At 46.8% G+C, this 22,858-nt stretch overlaps 1 protein-coding gene across 5 annotated transcripts in view; it reads right to left on the reverse strand.

Annotated features, from left to right (window-relative positions):
* The window catches only part of LOC127064567 (titin homolog), a 43,931-nt gene that overhangs the window by 16,702 nt on the left and 4,371 nt on the right, over nt 1-22,858 (reverse strand). For all 5 annotated transcript variants that reach the window (XM_050995775.1, XM_050995772.1, XM_050995774.1 and 2 more), the window contains 17 exons: nt 22,063-22,363; nt 21,346-21,526; nt 21,013-21,263; nt 20,787-20,931; nt 20,491-20,703; nt 20,215-20,397; nt 19,920-20,120; nt 19,636-19,772; nt 19,223-19,559; nt 18,806-19,096; nt 3,647-18,600; nt 3,179-3,533; nt 2,820-3,068; nt 2,578-2,733; nt 2,129-2,458; nt 1,858-2,030; nt 1,671-1,767 (listed from right to left, as the gene is read on the reverse strand). In XM_050995775.1, coding sequence (XP_050851732.1) covers nt 1,671-1,767; nt 1,858-2,030; nt 2,129-2,458; nt 2,578-2,733; nt 2,820-3,068; nt 3,179-3,533; nt 3,647-18,600; nt 18,806-19,096; nt 19,223-19,559; nt 19,636-19,772; nt 19,920-20,120; nt 20,215-20,397; nt 20,491-20,703; nt 20,787-20,931; nt 21,013-21,263; nt 21,346-21,526; nt 22,063-22,363 — 18,554 coding nt within the window. The remainder of the gene's footprint in view (nt 1-1,670; nt 1,768-1,857; nt 2,031-2,128; nt 2,459-2,577; nt 2,734-2,819; nt 3,069-3,178; nt 3,534-3,646; nt 18,601-18,805; nt 19,097-19,222; nt 19,560-19,635; nt 19,773-19,919; nt 20,121-20,214; nt 20,398-20,490; nt 20,704-20,786; nt 20,932-21,012; nt 21,264-21,345; nt 21,527-22,062; nt 22,364-22,858) is intronic.

Consider the following 22,858-nt stretch of genomic DNA (forward strand, 5'->3'; position numbering starts at 1 on the left):
TTTCTAAGTTAAACGAAATAAAGTCCTATTTCTTCTCACTAATAATTCATAAGAAAATAACGACCAAGAAAATTTCCGAGCTTCGTACGAGTATTTCGATATTTCCGTGCGAGAAACACACGATTTATTTGTATTCTTTGCGAAAAAAGTAGGGCAGAGACGAGATGGTCCGCGTCTCGATGCCGACTGAATTTCGAATTTGTGGAGATACAGAGAAGTAGGAGGGGGTAAAGAAATAGGTAAGGGAGGTAAACGAAAATAACCCAACGGGAGGTGTTCCTCGAATCGTGTATGTAGGTGGTCGTATCGGTTTAATATTTCTTATTGCCCGAACCATTTTGCAAGATCCTAAAAGGTATTCGTAAAAGTGTATATTTCTATCCTAATATCCTTTTATCCTTAAAAATTTTGACAGAATTTTGATAATGACATCGTTCGTATAAATTATTTTGTCAGCAACAGCTCGTTTAATCGTGACTATAGACAGCCATGATACGTTACATCTACGCACTGACTGCGATTGCTTAATCGCTGGCCTTTGCTACTAGAAGATTATATAGCTTCTCAAAAGAGATGTATACTTCACAAGAGATTTTTCTCCTGCCGCATGTATCGAGACAATAAACGATTATAAACCTAATCCGTGATCAACGTTCCAATTTTTTCTGAACGTTAAAGCGTGCCATATATGGACCACAGGGGTTACGGCTTCCTGATCAAAGATTCTGAAGCCATTCCAACTTCCGACGTTAGTGATTCCGCTCGTCCTTCGTGATAAATCAGTCACGCCGCGTTATTTGTCGGTGCTACATATACATGTGCATGTAGGTACATATTTACGATATTTAATAGTTTTTATATAGTTAAAGATTTGGTCAAGGAACAGTCGTTGCACTTGGCATAGGTCCAGTGTCGTATGGAAGTTGTAATAGATCTGGTTGGTCTCTGCTCGCGTATTAAACAGCTTCTCTCACTCTTTAATGGACAAGTTTTAAACTCGTTCCAAGTACATATATTATTCGGAGCAACGCTTCCCTATCGCTTGATCGATAATCTCGGGGAAAAATGTCTTTTTCTCGTAGACACCGCGATGACGGCATCATACGCGTGAAAATGGTATAAAAGTTAAAGGATAAATAGCACCTCGATCTTTCTCAAGGAAATCTAAAGGTAGTCGCGTTTAGAGTAGCGTTTAGTACACTTTCGTTACTTCTTTTTGTAACCAGCATATACGTAGATGGCTAAGGAGTTTAAAGACTGCGGTACAATGCGTTGGATGTATAAGCAGTCAACCTAAATATCGACGTCATTTTGCAAAACACTTTAGCCCAGGGACTGCTTGGAATAAAGCCAAACGACCCTGGGCCAAGTGTACTCGCAAGTGTACTCGCTGTAATCCCTGTCACTGTCGTCGCATCGCTACTCTAATTATAATTACTCGATTATTCATCGGCTTGATCGTCGTTATTATCGCTCGTTTCGTCTTTTCTCCTTTATCCATATATCCATACATTTTGCAGTGTACACGGTTAAAGAAGTTTACGTAATAAAACGTATCGTACCGTAGGTACACGAAGGCGTCATTAAAATATTTCGCTTACTTGGAGGTGTGTATATTAAAAATGAGTATTTTCTAGTAAAAATATATAGACGCGTTAAATCGAACTTACCTTTTATGTAAGACAATTCATCCTCGTTTTGAATACTTCCTGCTTCAGAGCGATTCCAGTCGGGTAACGGCGTTAGAGATCTCGCTCTTTGCTTAATCTAATCATCAAGAATTTCGATCAAATATCATTTCTTTTTCCGCACATATCTATAATTTTACTCGATTAAATCGCGCACGTTTATACCCACCCAGATCGAGAAGAAACTCCTATCGCATCCATATCGATTCTTCACCAAAATACAATAAGTACCTTCGTCGGATGGTGTCGCTCTTTTCAATGTCAATCTAACATAGTCATCGATAGCTTCTTTGTACGATCTCGGACCATCCGTAATATCTTTCATACCTTTCATCCATGTTACTAAGAAAGATCATTTATATCGGAAAGATCATTATTATATAAGTACTTAAAAACTCGTTGGCTAACGTTTAATTCGATTTGGAAGAGCTGTTTGTTACCTCGAGGTTTCGGAACACCCGTGACTCTAAAAGATACACTGACATCTTCTCCAATAGCCACCGCGATTGATTTTTCCGAAGGTCTAGAAACGAACATTGCCGGTTTTCCACCATCGATCGCACCGGGAGATATTATTTCGATCGTAGCAGCAGTGTCAACGTATCCATAAGCGTTCACAGCTCTGCAGATGTAGGTACCTCTTTCAGATTCGGTTGCTTCAGGGACAATCAGAGTATGAACGCCAGATTCCGTGAAAGTCTTTGCTTTTGACATCGAAATCGGTTCTTTTCGTTCTCCGTGCAACCATCTCACCTCCGGTACTGGCGTTCCTGTCGAACGGAGATTCAAAGAATTAAGGTCTTTCCTCGCATTAACTTTATACGACTAGACGTTAAAAGTGTCACGTAATATGATTTAACGAATAGGTTTTCGATCTCTCAAAAGTTACCTTTGACTTCGACCTGAAGAGCGATAGTACCACCGGTAGGTACACTGTGGTCGCTTAGGAAACTCGAAAAGCGAGGCCGCCTCGACGCTTCGACGCTCGTGTCGTCCTCCGTGATTCGATTACGCCTGCTTCTATAAGCAGATCTTCGATCTCGTCCTTGAAAAGCGATAAATTATCTTTGCGTTAGAGCTTATGATTTCCTAACGTAGATCTACGATAATCTATAAGATTCCTACGCCAACCTTCGAAGTGTACGGTGTGCGACATTTCAGCGGATTGCATTTCGTTCGTCGCTCTGCAAACGTAACGTCCACTGTCCGAAGCATCGGGATTCGATATCTCTAATCGATAAATACCATCGTCTAAATACTTTTGAGTATATCTGGCATCATCGAGGACTTTTCCATCTTTCAACCAGGAAATAGTAGGGCTTGGGTATCCACGGACTCGACATTCTAACGCTAATTCGTGATCGGAATGTCGATATGTGTCTGAAGCGAATTATAATACAATATTTATATTTTTTGGTCGCTGGCATACGACAGAACGGCTGTCTGACTATTACTCGAAGGAGAAGCAATCGCTTATTATATTATCATACCTCTGATGGATTTCGTAAATGTCGGTGGCGACAACGGTGGTACAAAGTCTCTGTAGACTTTCAAGGTCGACTCGGTGGACGTGGATCCGTGAATGTTTTCTGCGATACAGGTGTACACGCCGGAGTCCTCAACGCGAGCCTCGTTCAATTCGAAATAAGCCATGCCATTGTCGAATCGAGTCTGATATTTATTCGACGTAGGAGATAATTCTTGGCCATCCTTTCTCCAGTAAACGCGTGGTTCCGGGTGTCCCAAAACGGTGCACGTTAATCTCGTTCTCATACCTTCGCCCACCGTTCTGTTTGTAAGTCGCGTGCAGAACGACGGCTTCTTTCCTTTATCTTGCATAATGCTCTGTTCGTAACGAAAAATATATTACTTCTTCGTAGATAGAAAATGAAGTAAATAAATAAATGTGTGAAATAAAACATAGGTCTTTTATTTAAATGTGCATAAATAATACTTACGTCGAAACTACTCGAATCAAGATCATCGTACTCGATGTGAGAAGGAATCTTTATTCTGCCACATCTAGGAGGCTTGCTAGACGAGCTGTAAGAAAGGGTGGAATCGGTATCGCCCATGTAATACTCGTCGTATTTCAACAAGCTGATGGACCTTGCCCTGTTGATGCGTTCTTCCCTTCGTCTTCTCGTTCCGTAATAAGAGCCAACGTCGTACAGAGATCTGTTTAACGAACTCTCGCGTAATTTGTAGTCCATGTAATCGTCGATGCTTCTTCTACCAGAGGAAGCAAGAGATTCTCTCCAACTGTACGATCTGGATGAGTCCGAAAGCGTCGATTCTAATTGTAAGTCAGAATCAACGCGATAAAATCTACTTCTTCCGTCGGGAGAGATTCTGGATAATCTGCTACTCCTGCCTCTTTCGTCGTCTACGCTTCTCAAAAATCTATCAGATTCGTTCTCCCTTAGTCTCGACCAATTCTCATCCCTCGCCCTTTCCCGTCGTCTTTTATTTATCGCGGACAATTCCTCCTCGTGTCTCCGCCTCAATCGATCCTCTTCCTCCTTGAGCAATCGTGCGCTTTCCTCGCGTCTAGCTTGCCTCTCCTTCTCTCTTATATTCATCCTTTCTTCCTCCTCCTTTCTCATGCGTCCAAAATCTTCCTTTCTCTGACGTTCCTCGGCACGTCTACGTTCCAAACGTTCCATCTCCTGTTTCTTTAATCTCTCTTCTCGATCCTTTCTACTCTGTTCAGCTTCCTCTTTCCTTTTCCTCCGCTCCTCTTCCGCTCTTAACCTTTCGGCTTCTTCCTTTCGTAACGTCTCTTCCTCCTCCGCCATTCTACGTTCCTTACGTTTACGCCTCCTATCTTCTTCTGCTCTGCTCTCTTCTTCTTCCTCTCGTCTAATTTTTTCTTCCTCTTCTTTCTTTCGTTGCTCCCACCTTTTTCTTTCGTCCTTCGATTTTGTCTCTTCTACATCCTCCGTTTCCCTTTCAACCTCCCTTTTACTTTTTCCTTCGATTCTCGCTTCTTCCTCTTCTCTATGATCTTCCTTCTCGGATTTGGATATCGCAACTTCTTCCTCCTTCTTCCCTTCTACTCCCGTGACTTTCAACTTTTCAGAATACTCCATTTTTTTACGCTCCTCCTCTTCAAGTTTCACTTTTTCAGAATCTTCTTTCTTTCTACGTTCCACCTCTTCAAGCTTTAGTTTCTCAGCATTCTCTTTCTCTTTACGTTCCTCCTCTTCCAGCTTTGGTTTCTCAGCTTCCTCTTTCTTTGTACGTTCTTCCTTCTCGAGTTTCAGTTTTTCAGCTTCCTCTTTCTTCTTACGTTCCTCCTCCTCGAGTTTCAGTTTCTCAGTTTCCTCCTTCTTCTTACGTTCCTCTTCTTCAAGCTTGAGTTTTTCAACTTCCTCTTTCTTTTTACGTTCTTCCTCTTCAAGCTTTAGTTTCTCAGCTTCCTCCTTCTTCCTACGTTCCTCCTCCTCGAGTTTTAGTTTCTCAGCTTCCTCCTTCTTTTTACGTTCTTCCTCAAGTTTCAGTTTCTCAGCTTCCTCTTTCTTTCTACGTTCTTCCTCTTCAAGCTTGAGTTTTTCAGCTTCCTCTTTCTTTTTACGTTCCTCCTCTTCAAGCTTTAGTTTCTCAGCTTCCTCCTTTTTCTTACGTTCCTCTTCTTCAAGCTTGAGTTTTTCAGCTTCCTCTTTCTTTTTACGTTCCTCCTCTTCAAGCTTTAGTTTCTCAGCTTCTTCCTTCTTCCTACGTTCCTCCTCCTCGAGTTTCAGTTTCTCAGCTTCCTCTTTCTTTTTACGTTCCTCCTCTTCAAGCTTAAGTTGCTCAGCTTCTTCCTTCTTCCTACGTTCCTCCTCCTCGAGTTTTAGTTTCTCAGCTTCCTCTTTCTTTTTACGTTCCTCCTCTTCAAGCTTTAGTTGCTCAGCTTCTTCCTTCTTCCTACGTTCCTCCTCCTCGAGTTTTAGTTTCTCAGCTTCCTCCTTCCTTCTACGTTCCTCCTCTTCAAGCTCTAGTTTCTCAGCTTCCTCTTTCTTTCTACGTTCCTCTTCTTCAAGCTTGAGTTTTTCAGCTTCCTCCTTATTCTTACGTTCCTCTTCCTCGAGTTTCAGTTTCTCAGCTTCCTCCTTCTTTCTACGTTCCTCTTCTTCAAGCTTGAGTTTTTCAGCTTCCTCTTTCTTTTTACGTTCCTCCTCTTTAAGCTTCAGTTTCTCAGCTTCCTCTTTCTTACGTTCCTCCTCCTCGAGTTTTAGTTTCTCAGCTTCTTCCTTCTTTCTACGTTCCTCCTCCTCAAGTTTTAGTTTCTCAGCTTCCTCCTTCTTTCTACGTTCCTCCTCCTCAAGTTTTAGTTTCTCAGCTTCCTCCTTCCTTCTACGTTCCTCCTCTTCAAGCTCTAGTTTCTCAGCTTCCTCTTTCTTTCTACGTTCCTCTTCTTCAAGCTTGAGTTTTTCAGCTTCCTCCTTATTTCTACGTTCCTCCTCCTGGAGTTTTAGTTTCTCAGCTTCCTCTTTCTTTTTACGTTCCTCTTCTTCAAGCTTGAGTTTTTCAGCTTCCTCCTTATTCTTACGTTCCTCTTCCTCGAGTTTCAGTTTCTCAGCTTCCTCCTTCTTTCTACGTTCCTCCTCTTCAAGCTTGAGTTTTTCAACTTCCTCTTTCTTTTTACGTTCTTCCTCTTCAAGTTTTAGTTTCTCAGCTTCCTCCTTCTTTCTACGTTCCTCTTCCTCGAGTTTCAGTTTCTCCGCTTCCTCCTTCTTTCTACGTTCCTCCTCTTCAAGCTCTAGTTTCTCAGCTTCCTCTTTCTTTCTACGTTCCTCTTCTTCAAGCTTGAGTTTTTCAGCTTCCTCCTTACTCTTACGTTCCTCTTCCTCGAGTTTCAGTTTCTCAGCTTCCTCCTTCTTTCTACGTTCCTCCTCCTCAAGTTTTAGTTTCTCAGCTTCCTCCTTATTCTTACGTTCCTCCTCTTCAAGCTCTAGTTTCTCAGCTTCCTCTTTCTTTCTACATTCCTCCTCCTCAAGTTTTAGTTTTTCAGCTTCCTCCTTCCTTCTACGTTCCTCTTCTTCAAGCTTGAGTTTTTCAGCTTCCTCCTTCTTTCTACGTTCCTCCTCCTCGAGTTTTAGTTTCTCAGCTTCCTCTTTCTTTTTACGTTCCTCTTCCTCGAGTTTCAATTTTTCAGCTTCCTCCTTTTTTCTGCGTTCCTCCTCTTCAAGCTCTAGTTTCTCAGCTTCCTCTTTCTTTCTACGTTCCTCTTCTTCAAGCTTGAGTTTTTCAGCTTCCTCCTTACTCTTACGTTCCTCTTCCTCGAGTTTTAGTTTCTCAGCTTCCTCCTTCTTTTTACGTTCTTCCTCAAGTTTCAGTTTCTCAGCTTCCTCTTTTTTTCTACGTTCCTCTTCTTCAAGCTTGAGTTTTTCAGCTTCCTCCTTATTCTTACGTTCCTCTTCCTCGAGTTTCAGTTTCTCAGCTTCCTCCTTCTTTCTACGTTCCTCCTCCTCGAGTTTTAGTTTCTCAGCTTCCTCCTTCTTTCTACGTTCCTCCTCTTCAAGCTTTAGTTTCTCAGCTTCTTCCTTCTTTCTACGTTCCTCCTCCTCGAGTTTTAGTTTCTCAGCTTCCTCCTTCTTTCTACGTTCCTCTTCTTCAAGCTTGAGTTTTTCAGCTTCCTCCTTACTCTTACGTTCCTCTTCCTCGAGTTTCAGTTTCTCAGCTTCCTCCTTCTTTCTACGTTCCTCCTCCTCAAGTTTTAGTTTCTCAGCTTCCTCCTTCTTTCTACGTTCCTCTTCCTCGAGTTTCAGTTTCTCCGCTTCCTCCTTCTTTCTACGTTCCTCCTCTTCAAGCTCTAGTTTCTCAGCTTCCTCTTTCTTTCTACGTTCCTCTTCTTCAAGCTTGAGTTTTTCAGCTTCCTCCTTACTCTTACGTTCCTCTTCCTCGAGTTTCAGTTTCTCAGCTTCCTCCTTCTTTCTACGTTCCTCCTCTTCAAGCTTGAGTTTTTCAACTTCCTCTTTCTTTTTACTTTCCTCCTCCTCAAGCTTCCGTCTCTCAGTTTCTTTATTTGTGCGTTCTTCTTCCTCCCTCTTAAGTTTCTCATGCTCTTCCTTTTGTTGACTTACTTCCTCTTCGCGTTTGAATTTCTCAGTTTCTTCCTTTCTTAGATTTTGATCCGTTAGCTCTTCTTGGCGTGGCTGTACTTGATCCGTTTTTTCTGTATCTTCCATTTTATCATCTTTTCGTTCTTTCGTGTCACTTTCTTCACGCGATTCTACCCTATCGTCAGTCATCCAAAGAACTTTTCCGATCAATAATTTATCACGCAAATCATTGAGACCCTGGAATAGATTACGAAGGGGCTTTTCCAATGCTTCTAAACGTTCGCTCGTCACATCTTCTTCGGCTTCTATGGACGCTATAGTATCGTCCAAGTCATCCAAATGTTGAGAAAGCGGTTGAAGTATCCCAATCTTCTGATTCTCGTAAATGTCCGCAGATTGTGGAATTGATTTGGACGCGTGCTGCTTTCTAAGGGCAGCAATGGGTTCGTGGATTTTACCGAGCGATACCATTATCCTTTCTTTTTCGAGCGTACCTTCTTCTTGAACTTTCGCCATGCATTTTTTCAACTCTTGAAGAGGCGCGTTGAACATCTCTAATTCTTCGCATTCGGTACATTCCTCAATATCAGTTCGTCCAATTTGATCCCGTATCTTACGTTCTACACTCTCGAGCGACTCGTTAATACCGACGATGACGTCTATTAGTTTGATCGACAATTTGGTCATTTCTATAGATGGCAACGTATGCCGAGTCATCGAATGAACTGCCGTCGGATTTTGTTGTCCCGTTGATATCGTTTCTAGAGTCGCGCAAAGATCTTTTAATGGTTTTTCCAAGTTTTGAAGGTACTCGGTCGGGGAATCCTCCACCTCTAAAATGGTGCGTTTTAATTCGACCAGTGGCAATCTCAAGGTACTCATAACGGTTTTATCGACTTCCGAGCCGTACAATGGATCAGCAAGTGGTTTGCCGATCGCTTGTTCCTCGACGATAGAAATACATCTCTCCAAATTTGAAAGAGACTCGACCATTACTTCGATGTTAGCTTCCTCTTGGTCGACATTTAAGCCGGCTTCTTCGTCTCGTAAGAGAGAAAAGCTGACGGAAACGGCTTTGAGCGGATCGACGAGCGTCTTCAAAGCTTGATACTCGATCCCGCGTTCGACAGCCGTCCCTTGTGATATCTCCTCCCCAACGTTCGATATCGCAGATATGATACCTTCGACCGGTTCTATCAACTTGTCAACGATAATTCGGTCCTGCGTGGTAATCTTACTCGGTTCGTTAGCCTTGACGGTATCCGCTTGAATAGCGGTAACGCGTTCACAAATTTCGGCTATCGACTTTTCGATCTCTTGTAACGTCGTAGTCGCCACGCATTCCTTCGTCGTCCAGTCGGCTTTAGACAATTCTTGCGGCAAGGGCTCAACGTCCGGTGATATAACTCGTTCTTCTAGCACCAAAATGCACCTTTGAAGATCGAGCAAAGGTTCGGCCAGCACGCTCAGTACCGCTAATTCATTTTCAACGGGACGTTCCTCCTGCAAGCTTTCGACGAGTATTTGATCTTGAATGATCGCGATCGAATTGCAAACTTCTTCGAGAGGCTGAATGAGAGGATCGATCGACATCGCCGGACCCCCATCTTCGCCGAACGCTTTCTCTCTCGCCGATTCGATAGCCAGTTTTTCCTCGATTACCATGGCGGCAACGTTTCTCAGTTCCAACAACGGTTTCGCTATGGACTTCGTCAAGGAAGCGTCTTCCTTCGGGGTAAAAGGCGACGTCGTCTCGGTCGTTCTTCGTTCTTCGACGACCAACGCCAGGAATTCTCGCAATTCGTCGAGCGGCCTCGCGAGAGTCCTCAGCATCGTGTCCTCTTCCTCGGAAAAGGGCGAAACAGCCTCGGTGGGGCTTTCAACGGTGCCTTGCTCGACCGTCATCGCTCGCGTTACCTTCACAGGGGACTCATCTTCCGCTATGTCCGCCCAAGTTTTTAACGAAGACGCACCTTCGGACATTGTGTCGGCCGCGGGCTCGAAGATCGCCCGTTGATCGTCAACTACGGCGATTCTTTCCGCTAATTCGTACAAAGATTTCGCGAATGTCTCCAACGCGCTTACGTTTTCCCTATCTGATAATTCGTGCAGATTTTGCTCGCTCGCAATCTCGCCGACTTTCTGGATGGCCGCTATGGAGGCTCTTAATTCGACCACCGGCTCGGCGATCGTTTGCATCAACTGTGACGTATTTCCGTCGCTCTTGGACGCGCTCTCTGCCCCTCCTTCCAACGTTACTTGCTCTTGTATCGTCGCCAGAGTTCGATCCATCTCCTCGAGTATCGGCGAAAGGGACAATATTTTCGGGCCTTCTTCGCTTACCGGGAGATTTGCCGTTTCCTCTAGGATCACTCTGGGTTCCCTATGCGTAGCAGCGACAAATATCTTTTCCAATCGTTGCAACGGATCCACGAGAGTACTCAACGAACTTGCAGGCTTTTTCTCTTCCGCGACTTTCATCTCCTCGGTTTCGTACGTTTTTCCCAGTTCGATCGTCGCTATCGATTCTTGCAAAAGACGAATCGGCGATACGACGTCCTCGAGTATCGCTACGTTTTCCTTTATCGGCGTTCTTTTACCGGACCCTGTATCGAGCGCTTCTGCGATTTTTGGTTCCAAGAACACGACCGCGCAGTCTCTCTTAACTTCCTCCACGGCCTTCGCCAAATCTTGCAAAGCCGAGATCGGGACGTTAACGAAGTCCGAAAGCCGCTCGTTGGAATCCTCTACGTTCACCGATCGACGAACGCTCGCTATAGACGTTTTGAGATCTTCCAGAGATTCGGTAGCCTCTCGCATCAACGACGAACTTTCGGTACCCTCGATCAAAGATAATTTCTTCCGACCGATCGTAAGACATTCTTCGGTACGACGTACGAAAGTTTTCAGGTCTTCTAACGTCGTCGTCGCGGTCGACGATCCTTCGAACGGAGCGTCCGAACGTTCGTCAAGCACGGAGAAAACTGTATTTTCCAATTGTTCCAATGGCTCGACCCATTTGCTTAAAGCGAAGGCAAGTCCAGTCTCCTGCAAAGTACCCGTTTCTTCGATCTCTGACTTTGCCAAATCCATGATTGCTTCTCGCAACTCTCCGACAGACGGCGTCGTCGCCGCACGATCGACGCCCTTCGCTCGAGCAAAGTTTTCTTCTTTGATCTCTCTGTGCGAGTCGACGTCGACCTTTCGATCTTTCGCTCCTTCCGCGAGCACAGCGAAACGTTCCAAGGGTAATGCGGTAGCTCCGATGGTCGGTACTGAGCTATCAAAGAGCTGCTGCAACGTCGCAGTCGAATCTCGTAATTTTTTCAGAGATAACGCCACTTCCGCCGTCGTTGCTGCCGACGTAATCTCCGAAGGGAATGAAGCGACGGATTCGAGCGTTACCCGCTCTTCGATCGTAGCTATCGATTCTTGTAATTCCTGTAAAACGAGTGCGACGTCGGCTCGTTGCAACGTGAACGGCTCCCGTCTCGATTCTTCCGCGCTCTCATCCCGCACAGTTGCGGTCTCCGCGACTCGAGTCGCTAGGAGTCGCAGCGATTTTTCCAACTCTTCCAAAGGACGTGCCAACGCGACTTGTCCCGTTTGAGAAAGAGATCCTCGTAACTCCTGGACCGGACCGATGATATTCTCGACGCATTTAACGTACGTACTTTGGATCGAGATCGAAAGAGATTCTTCTCGATCGACCGCAACGACCGCGCGTTGCTCCTGAAAATCTTGCTTGCCTTCTAAATACAGCGTTCCTTCGTTGCTCACGTCTTCGGTTTCAGCAATCACCGATCCCCCGGACGCAACCGTCGACGTATCGAACGTTCTCAACGATTTTTCCACCTCGTCGATCGTCTTACCACCGTCTTTGTCTTCTTTAGCCTTCTCCAGAGTCTCCGCAGCTTCGCGCGTTATCCCTTCCGTCGGGGAAACGGCGGAAGTTTCTAACGCCTCCTTTAGAGCCGGTTGTAAGTTGGCGACGAGCGTTTCCACGGATGGTCGTCCCGCTCGATCCGTTTCGATCGGTTTCGCGACCTCGACGATCGTTACCGATCTCGCGTCGTCGATGGCGCAAACGGTTTTCCTAAGAGCAGAAACGATCCCGACGAGATCCCCCATTGCCGTTGATAATCCGTTTCTTTCCTCCGTCTTCAATCTCGATATTCCTTCAACCTGTAGTACCGCCGAGAACGATTTCTCTATCGACTCCAAAGGCTTCGCGAGATTCTTCAGAGCGAGGAGGGATTTTTCTTTGAGTTCAGGTACAAGATGTTCTTGCGTCAAAATAAGAATACTAGCTGTAGCTCGTTCCATAGTATCCACGGAGTTGATTATATTCGAAAATAGATCTTCCGAGTTGGAGTATGCGGAAAATGCGGGCGAGCAACGTATGGAAACGCTCGTCGCCCGTAAATCGTTCAGTATCTGTATCAAAGCCGTTAGCTCTCGTATTTTTCTATTCTCTTCTTCGGACTTAACGGGCAGCGGTTCCTTCTTGGCCGAATTTATAAATTTGGTTAAATCTCTCATAGGCGTTTCCAACGTCTTCACGCTCGAGACTATTCGTTTGATTATTTCCGTATTTTTATCGACTCGTACGCTCTCTCTCGTTTCTACGAATTCCGTTTCATCGCTCTTAATAGCCTTCGCCGTTTCGTCGCTCGTTCGCTCGTCCGGCTTAACGTCCTTTCGCGTTAACGCATTTTCTCCCAAAGATCGTAATTCGCTCGAATTTCGAGAAATCGATTCCGTCGCGGTCGTCGCTGTTTCTTCTTTCGACGTATCTCGTCGCGCATCCAAGCCGGCCGGTAGAATCTCTTCGACGATCGTTACGCTTTCTACTTCCTCTTTGGATACTCGAACGATCTCGTCGACGACGACAGTTTCTATCACGGTTACGACAGTTTCCGTCGGCATCGATTTTGGGTCTCGGTCTTCCGAATGTTTTTTACTTTCGGCCGATATCTTGGATATTTCCGAAGGAATTTCTTCGTCCCCTTCGTTCGGGATTTTTTCGATCGTCCGAATTTCACCGGAGTCGTCTACCTTCGTCGTTCCTCGTTCCACCGCATTTTCGGTTTTCCGTTCGGTAATACCTTCTTCCAACGTCGTTTCATGATTTTTCTCTTCTCTCGTCGCGGTCGTCTCGAGCTTTTCCTCGATCTGCTCTTCGAGTTGCGATTTTGCTCCCGATCGATCGTTCTCTCTAACGCTGCTCTCATCGATCGCTTCGTCAATCGCCGTTTCTTCTCGTTCTTTCGCACCGAGTCGCTGCCGAGACATCTCTCGCTCGATTCCTTCGTCGGGTAAACTCACAAGGGCCATTCCCGTCGTTTGCCGCGGCTCGTTTCCAACGTCTTCTTCTTCCCGCGCTTTCTCTCTCTCCTCCGTCTTTGATCCGTCAAGATCTTCAAAGTCGTCTCCTACCGTCTCCTTTCCTTCGTCCTCGTCTTCCTCTTTTCTCGTGGTTAAGCCGAACCGTTCGGACGTCGCAGGCTGATCCTCCGTTCTTGCTGGAATTTTGTCTCCTTCCAGCGTGCTCTCGTCCGCTCCAAGTCGAGCCTCCGCTCCGAAACTGTCCTCTTGGTGTCCCTCATCCGTCGATTCCACTTTCGCTCTCTTACCAAGCGTCATATCCCGAATGCTGGTTATGGAAGTTTTAACGTTCTCTAACACCTCCAAAGCGGCGGAGAAAGTCTCTACGATGGACGAGCCTTCCGACACGCCCTCGCCGATCAAGCCCGCTCGATGAGAGGACAACGAATGTGCCAGATCGGCGATCGCATCGGCCAAATTTTCCAGCGATCCTAAGGAGGTGCTCGTAAGCGGTGCCGTTACATCGCTGCGCTCTATGCTCTCCTTCAGGGCACTCAGCGCTGACCGAAGTTGATTCGTCGGATACAAAAATCCTTCGACGATGACTTCTTCGTCGACGAACTGATCGGAAGTTTGAGAGAACTGGGACCGGGACAAAGATATTTGTTTCTTAAGAGGCTCCAAGGATTTCGCGACGATCTTCTGAGGAGACTCTTCCGTTCCTTTTTCCAGATCGTCGATCGTTTCTCCCAATCGGTTCAACGATCCCATGAAATAATTCTGGAAACGTATGCTCGCGCTACTCGGTCTTGGCGTGTAATCCGCCCTTTCCACTTGATTCCGAACGGACAAAATGGCATCGTTCAACGATATCAGCGATTCCTCGATAAAGCCACCGTCCTCGACGGTCGCTATTTTTTCGAGAATGTCGCAGATTTCGAGACGAAGTTCCTCGACGGCCTTCAAAATGACGTTTTTCCTTTCGTCGAGCAGCGTTGCCTCCGGAACTAAACTTTTGCGGCTACTTTTGACCACCGAGAGACAACTGAGAAACTCTACCAACGGCCCGGTCATCCTCCTCATCTCCCTTATTACCTCCTTACGTCGATCGAGAATTCGAGTCTGCTGCGAGCTCGCGTCGACGACTCGTAACAGCGAGTCTATCGGTCCAACGAGAATTCTCGCGACGTCCTTTTCCAACGTCTCCTCGGGGATCGTTTCGAGACCTCTCATCTGTTCCTGTATGCTTTCCAGCGGTTTCGATATGTCCCGGAGATATCCCAAAATCTCCTTTCTCGAGCTTACCTCCTTCATGGCAATCGGTATCCTCGCTTTCGTCGCGTCCAATACTCGAACGAGTCGCTCAAAGTTCTCCCTCGATCGGTCGTTTCCGCTTATTTCTAGACTCGGAAGTAGAACGTATCTCTCCGTGTCTTCCAGGGGCCGTTCCAGGCGATTCAAGATCGAAAGCTCCGCTACGTCTAATTCTTCGGTCGAATCAAGAGCTTCCTCGATCATAGTCAAAGGTTTTAACAAGTGATTAATCATCGAAAGTGGTCCTTCTAGGTCGTAACTAGGAACGACTTGTTTGTCGCGATCGGACAGTTCCGTTCGCACGGTAGAGATCGTTTTGCAAAATTCCTCGAGAGCGGTGCTCAGTTTCGTCTGGGGAATCGTCATTACTCCCGTCGTAGGTTCTTCCAAATCCTCGATGATACCGGTAACTTCCAATTCAACGTTTTCGAGCATTTTAGACAGGGAAACTGTAAAGTCCTTCGTAATTACATCCCCTCTCGGTCGCGACTCACGAGTCGCGCTTCGACGACTTTGCTCGCTCGGCTCTACCACGACACTCCCCTCGATCTCCCGCGTTATCTCCGGCGTTCCCTCCTCGATATTTTCTTCCAACGTCTGGACAACCTGTCGCAGCTCCCTTTTATAAAGCGCTTCCTTGACAGATATAGGTATCTGATTCTCTATCTCTTCAACGATATCTAAAATCAAACAAAGTGATTCCTCCCCTGCGTGGTCTTCCAAAACGCGTGCTATAGTCTTTAAAAGGTACCTCATTGGTCGACTCAACGTTTCCAGAGCAGAGAGATCCTCGGGCTCGTGATAGATCGAGATCGCGTTTTTCAATCGGATCAAAGGTTCCCGAAGTTCGGCCAGAGCTTCGATCAGGCTCCGATCGCTCGGTGGCTCCGAATAAGACGTTTCTATAGCGATTCTCGTAACGTCTCGTCTAAGTTCGTCGACCGACGAGCTCAGAGCGGACGCTTCTTCGTCCCTCGTACTGTCCTGCTCGAACGTCGACGACAGCCAACTTCGTATGGGATCTAAAGAACGACTTATAGTATCGGCCAGTACGCTCGACGACGTCCTTTCCTCGCGACCTGCTATCGATTTGCCCTTTTTCTTGGAAGTTTCTTTGGCGATCAAGGTTACGTCCTTTTCTATTTCCTCCAACAGCTCTACCACGGGAATAATTTCTTCCAAAGATTTGCCGGCTTTCGCAATATCCTCCATCAGTGCTTTCAACCTACCGATAGGATTTATCAAATCGTTCAATATTACTACTTCCTCGACTTTGCGATCTTCGGTCAACAATGCCCGCTGCAAGATCAGCAAGGGCTTTCCCAATCGAGACACCTCCTTCGTGATCGTTTCGTCGTCCTTTGGCGTTTTCAAGGTAGCGATCGCTACGGCAGAGCTCGCGACGTTCTCCCGTAAGGCTTCCACGCAATTGGCCAACAACGACGAGACCCCGATCTCCTTTCGTTTCTCCAGGACCGACGTCAGAGAGTAATTGATGCTACCCAATTTTTCGTCCACGTTAAGATCTTCCAATTTGCGATCGTGCATGGTATCTATTACGATATCGTCGACCAACCACGTCGGCATCCGTGCCTGAATTTCCTTCATTATCTCCAAGATCTCTCTCGTTTCCGCTTTCATCGATTTCGTAACGTTCGACGACGAAGGAGTAATTAAGATCGTTGCCATCGTGTCTTGCAATCTTCCGATCGACGCCGACATCGTTCTCTTCGTCGACACGCCCAATTCCCCCAAGGCGCTTTCGTCCTTGGACGCCAGCATAACTCGAAGATCCAGCAGCGGTTCCTTGACGTCCGTCAGACAATGAAACATCTCGCTTTCCTTCGAGGACATCGCCGCGTGCGCCGCGTCGGATACGCATTGTCTTAGATCTATCAAGACCGAGGAAAATTCGTGCGTCACGAGCATCCGTTCTCGAGCGATGCCACCGCCGTTTACGGTCGACTTGATATCTTCCAAGTCCTGAATAACGGCACTCAGAGTCGCCTGAACCTCTATCAACGGATCGAGAAGTTTCTCCGACAACGTTGCGTCCCGAGCCGACAAAGACGACGACAAAGATCGCGCCTTGTCGCTTTCCCGATTTACGTCAGCTCCTTGAATGATGTCTTCGATATTCGAGCAAATCGACAGAATCGGTTGAACGACGGACGAGAGATTCAACGATTTCGCAGCGACGGTCAAACGACTTACGGACGGAGCTAAAAGTTTCAATACGTTGGCGGAATCTTTGATGGTCGAGACGTCCGTCAAGGTGTCTCGTAGAACGTTCAATTGCACCTCCATACCGAGCAACGTTTCGACCGCATCGACTTCCTTTTCCCGTAGACATAATTTTTCGTACGTCTCGCTAATTCCGTCGAACACGGCCGCGAATCGAGGATCCAACGAACCGGATATCGTCTCGTAAATTTCAAGAGCTTCCCGAAGCGCCGATCGCGTATCCTCGAAGACGCACTTGCTTTCCTCGAGAAGGCTATCGTCCCTCGACGCCTCGTATTCCTCCTCCTTCTTCTCCGTTCCTCCTCTCTCTTGAAAATCGAGAATTTCCACGAGCGCGACGTTTACGGACTCTCTTAAGGAGGCTATCAATTCGGCACGACGTTCCGTAATAACGTCGCCCTTATCTTCATAAGTCTCTAACGCGACCGTCAACGTCGCGAGCTTGGCCCTTAATTCTCGAACAGGTTGCAACAGTCGATCGGTCAGCCGAGAAACCTCTTTGCCTGGACGCCGTTCGGTCGATTCCGTCCGATTAATCGCTCTGACGGTGTCCTCGATGGATTTTGACAAAGACTCTACGAGCACCGTGTCCACCGTCTCTATCGTACCCGTCGTTGGATTTATCGAAACATCCTGCAGGAGTAAGTTGAACGTCCCTGTAAGTTCATCCAAGAACGAAAGCAACTCGACGGGTTCTCTACCCTCCTTGGAAAGGCTCTTCAAACTTTCGTCCAATCGCGAAACGGCACGGCGCATTCGTAGAAAAGACACCGGTTTTTCTCCTCTCGCTTTGCCAGTCAACTCGTATTCGATTCTAGTCAGACCCGTCAGAATTTCGTCGACCGGATCGGTCAAAGACTCTAAAATTGCTATTACGTCCGATCTCTGTGCCTTGAAGCTTCGTTGTCGGTCTATCAATTCGATTCCGCGAAGAAGTTCTTCGGTCGGTCCACCGACACCTTCCAGCAGGGATATCCTTATCGTTTGACCGAGAGACCTGTCCTCCGCATTTTTCAAAGCTTCAGCCTCTATCGAAGACACTTCCTCGCAAAGAGCTTGAATCGGTTTTACGATCCCCTCCAAAACTACATCTCGCGATCGTTCCTCGCTTTCGAGCTCTAAAAATCTATCGTAACGATCTATGTCGACCAAGGAGTCGCGGATCGCGACGACGGGTTCCGTCAATCTTTTAATTTTATTCAAAATACGCTCTTTGTCGTTCCTCGACGACGACGACTCGTCGGATGCCGTCTTCTTCCTCCTCCTCCTCTTCTCCTCCTCCTTGCTTCCATCGAGATCGGCTGCGATCGATGACGTAGACTCCTCCGAGATACTTTTCTCCTTCTTTTCTTTTCTCTTCGGCGAGCGCCTCGTTTCTTTCGCTTCGAGAGACGGATCGTCGCTGCTTCTAGCTACGTCCGCGCTCGATTTATCGCCGGCGAGGATCTCCCTGTTTTCCTCGTTCTCGCGAATCGCCGATTTATTTTGTTTATTTTGTTCGGAAATAGAAAGTCGCGCGGACGACAACGCGTCCGCGAAGGTCGTACACTCGCTGTCGTCCAATCTTTCCGACGAGAGCGGTGATATCGGTCGATCCTCGTCTTTTCGCGCGCTGTGAAAACTCTCCGATTCGAATCTCTGACTCCTCTCGTCGCTCTTCTCCTCGCTTTTAGACGAGGAGCGACTCGTAGACTTCTTTCTTGGCGGTCTCGTCGGCGGCTTCTCTTCGCCTTCCCAGCTATATTTGGCCGATCTCTTTAACGACAAAGATTCGTCTTCCGGAGAAGAGAAGACTCTGGTCTGATCGTCCATGATCGAGACATCCTCGAAATCCGCTTCCGTCCTCAGATCGTCGCCATCCTCGGCGCTGACGAAATAATCCGGCGAAACGTCGATCACGACAGCCTCCATTAAAAGATTACCGGAGGTCGAGCTCTCCTTAACGAATCTCATCGGTGGCAATTCGATAACGTTGTGCTCTAAAAATCATTCCAATCTTACCTTCTACCTTCTATCGTTCGCGAGTCCATTCTTATCCCGATTCGTTCGTACGCTAATTAACGTAATAACGCGCGAGGAATAGATACGATCGGGTGATACGGTTTAGGTTATTATTTCTAATCTTTTCTTTACGTTCGATCGCACTAAAAAAGGGATAACCAACGAGACGAGTGAATCGCTTACCCGTGACGTGCTCGGATAATTGATCGGCGTACATCTCGACGATCTGCAGAGCTTCCTCTTCCGTAAGATCGGGAGTTTCGTAAAGGCTCACCGAGACCTCTTTACCGTCGAAACTGAACGATACTTCCCCTCTGTCGTCAAAAGTGACGGAACGATCGGTTTGCGGGGTATCGTACAATTGAGACGTCCTTTCTTCGTGAATCGTCGAGAGCGACAAATTTCTTGCCAGCTCGTGACCGTTCGGCGACGATTGCGCGTCCTCCTTCGCGTCCTTCCGAGCATTGACTTTGTCTGAAGCACACGCATCGCGAATACGCGCGTAAAGTACCAGTGGTCGCTTACGTGTAGCCACGCGTTCTACCGATGCATGCATTCGGGTATAGGAATTAACGGACAAAGAAAAGATTTTGGCGTTACCTTCGAAACCTAAAAGGGAGGCGGAACTGCTGACCGTACCCATACAATTGATAGCTTCGCACGTGTAAGTTCCCAGACAGCAGGTGCCATCCTGGCCCGTGATTATTCTGTGTATATCGCCTGGTTTCAATTCCATGCCGTCTTTATACCACTTGAGAATCGGTTGGGGTACACCGATCACTTTGCACTCCAAATTAACGGCACCCTCCTCGGACAGTATTGCTCGCAAGCCCTCCAAGAATTTCGGCTTCTTGTAATGTTTAGGAATGATTAATTTCAGAAAACAGGAAGTAACGCTGTGCCCGTAATCGTTGGCAGCCACGCATTTCCATTCGGCCTAAACAGATACGGCGATTAAACGGGTATCGTTCAAACGTCGATCGTCGTAAGAGTAATTCGATCGATTAAATTACTTGATCGGAAATTTCAAGTTGGCGGACTTCGAGATGACAGGTGCCAAGATTCTCCTTGACCGTACGGAATCTGTCACCTTCGACCACCTCCACGTCGTCTCTGTACCACGAGAGAGCTGGTTCCGGTGAAATGCTCACTGAAAAATTATACGAATTGGCCGCAAGAAGTCACGCATCCAATCGTATGATTGCACGATCGATATCACGTAACAACGCAATAACGGGTATCACGTGATAGCGGCCGATGTACCATAACAAAGGTATAAAATGAAAAATTGTCCAACCCTGCACCGTGAATCGGAATAATTCCTCGTTGATCTTCGCCTCGCAACTCCTTAAACCTCTGATAAACTTTGGTGGCTTGTCGGAGCTCAAAAGTTGAAGACGTTCTTCCTCGTTCAGCTGATTCTGAATATCTTCGATCGTCAACTCCGCGGTACTCTTTGCCTCGCCCATACAATTTCTCGCGATGCAGCAATAAGAACCTGTTACGAACATTTCATCATTTTCCCTTATACATCTCGGTTCGATCGTCCTTGTACAAACGTCGAAATACGAAATATCGATCGAGACGCAAACCTAAAGAGTTGGTCCCCGTTAATTGGTAAACGTCTCCTGGTTTCAATTCCTGTCCGTCCTTGAACCACCTCAGCAATGGAGTTGGAAAACCCACGACCTTGCATTCGAAGGACACCAATCCTTCCTCCGTGAGAACCGCCTTCAAGCTCTCCATGAAACGCGGTTTCCTGTAGTTCTTTGGAACTTTATCGAAAAGAAAGAAGAAAGGAAGAAAAAAATAGTGAAACGATACAAATCGCTGTGACGTTCGATAGGTATTTCGTCAAAGTTACTCACTGATCATAGCGACATGACACGTCGTAAATTGTTTAACATTTTCTGTGCTCGTTGCGACGCACTTCCATTCGCCCTCGTCCATGGCTTCGACCAATCTCACTTCTATCGAATAACCACCGAGACCGTCCTCCATCACGTGATACTTTTCGTTCGGTTCTATGCGCCCTTCTTGATTGTACCACGTTATCGATTTTGGCCATGGCGGTACGTGAACTACGTATTCGTCGAGAAACACGTACGACGTGAAATCGCATAACTCGTAAGCAAGCAAATATCTGACACGATAAGTATCTTACCTTGACACGAGAGGGTCACGGAATCGCCGATTCTACAACATTCGTCACGGAGTATTCGTTTGAACACCGGCGGAGGTCCCGAACTCGTTAACGCGTCTGCCGGTTTTAAGGAACCCTCTCGGCTACCCTTACCGACGACGTGTACCTGATCAAAGACAGCATTAGTTTTCAAAGTACCTATCGCCGATTCGCGAAATCGCGAATTATCGTTCGATCTATGTTTCACCTTCGAGGAGGAATATGCCGTGCCCATGCAATTGTCGGCTTCGCAGGTGTAAATCCCCAAAGAAGTAGGATCGTCAGGATTGGCCGTTAGCGCGAAAACGTCGCCGGCCTTGATCTCTTTGTTGTCTTTGAACCATCTCAATACCGGGGTTGGTACGCCAACGACTTTGCATTCCAACGATACAGTTCCCGTTTCCGTTAACAGAGCTCGAAGTTCTTCCACAAATTCTGGCCTCTTGTAGGCTTTCGGCACTGCAAAGGCACGAACGAACGAATGGCAACGAATTACAACGGACGAATTGCTTTACAAAGGCTTATTATCGTCGACCATTACCGATGACGCTGAGATGCGACGTGCACGATGATCTGCCGCTTTGGTTTTCCGCCATACAAGTCCAATTACCTTGATCTTCGACTTTTACCGGTGCAACGTCGACGCAGTAAAAGTTACCCTCGTGTACGAAGGAGAACCTCGATCCCGCTTGAACGGGTAGATCGTTTCTGTGCCAGGTTACCTAAAGTTTTCGCGTTAAACGTAAAAAGGTATCGTTCAACTATTAAAGACGTATCTTTTCTTCGTTCTTTTTTGTTTTGGATAAAAGGAAAAAAATAACTTCTCCGTAATATAAGTTACGAAGACGGTAGAAAAGTGAGTTGTAAAATAGAGAGACGGAAGGAATGTGCCGAGATCAGAGGCGCGGCGTAAGTACGTGTGCGCGCGTAATGATATACGCTTGCGGGCGAGTGGTAGTAATGCGAGGCGCGCAAGAATACGTAACAATTTTCGTCCCCTCGTCTTCCGTCGTCGCAAGCTCGGGTCATGGACCTCTGCTATCCCATTCGATTGCGCGTTTCCCGTTTCGTCTGCTGGTAAAAGACGAAGAAGACGAGCCGAAATCTCGATAATTCGCGGCTCGGTGACGCGGTCCCTCCTTCCGGGTTACGGCCCCGGATTTTTCAAACGATTACGAATTTTCTTATTTTCGCGACAATTTGAAATTGACGCGAGAAAATGGTCTTTGTCCGATAAGATAAGTCGTTGTCGACTTACCTTCGGATTCGTGGAGCTTCGAATTTCTACGAGGAATCTCGTTCTGGTGCCAACTTTGACCGCGAGGTCCGTCAATCTTCGAAGAAAAATCGGCGGTTCGCCTTCCTCGTAACTGGGCTCGTCGACGCGCAAATGAATTCTCCTGGTGGATCCTTTTTCGAAAGGTTGCCCGATCTTCGTCGCTACCAGAGCATACTGGCCGGTGTCGTCCTTTTGCGACTGTTTCAACGTCAGTTGCACGATATTGCCCCTCATTTGCAACCGATACCGATTCGATGGCATCGGTCGATCGCCGCGTATGCTAAAGTAGGAAAAAGAAGGCATAAGTGAATAAACGAATAAATGAAAACGAGGGTCTTCGCACGACGTTCGTATTTTAAAGCGATCGTAAAGAGTTCATTCGTCGCGCCGAAAACTTGACGTCTTTTCGTTTTATCGACAATTTATATTCGCGTCGCGAAAAACGTACTTCGAACGAGTGTCAACGGCAACACTTTCCACTCATAATTTTAGAGCGATGCGACAACAACTCGGTCGATGGCGAGTTGTTTGCGGATGCTAAAATTTCATGGAGATCTATGACCGAGTCTCGCTCGCTTCCCCAACGAAGAGGCAAAAAAAGAAATAGATTGGCACGGGCAGGTACGCGTCCGTGGTTTCTTATAACAGCGAACGAAATACCGCAGCATACTAGCGTAATGTTCTATCTGGTATTTAAACTTCCGCTCTGCTGCAAATGAATAAACAGTTTGGAAATGTTATGGTTCGACTCATCCACTGGCAATGGTTCTAATTC

The sequence above is a fragment of the Vespula vulgaris genome, chromosome 6 (genome assembly GCF_905475345.1).
Source record: "Vespula vulgaris chromosome 6, iyVesVulg1.1, whole genome shotgun sequence".
NCBI classification, from domain to species: domain Eukaryota; kingdom Metazoa; phylum Arthropoda; class Insecta; order Hymenoptera; family Vespidae; genus Vespula; species Vespula vulgaris.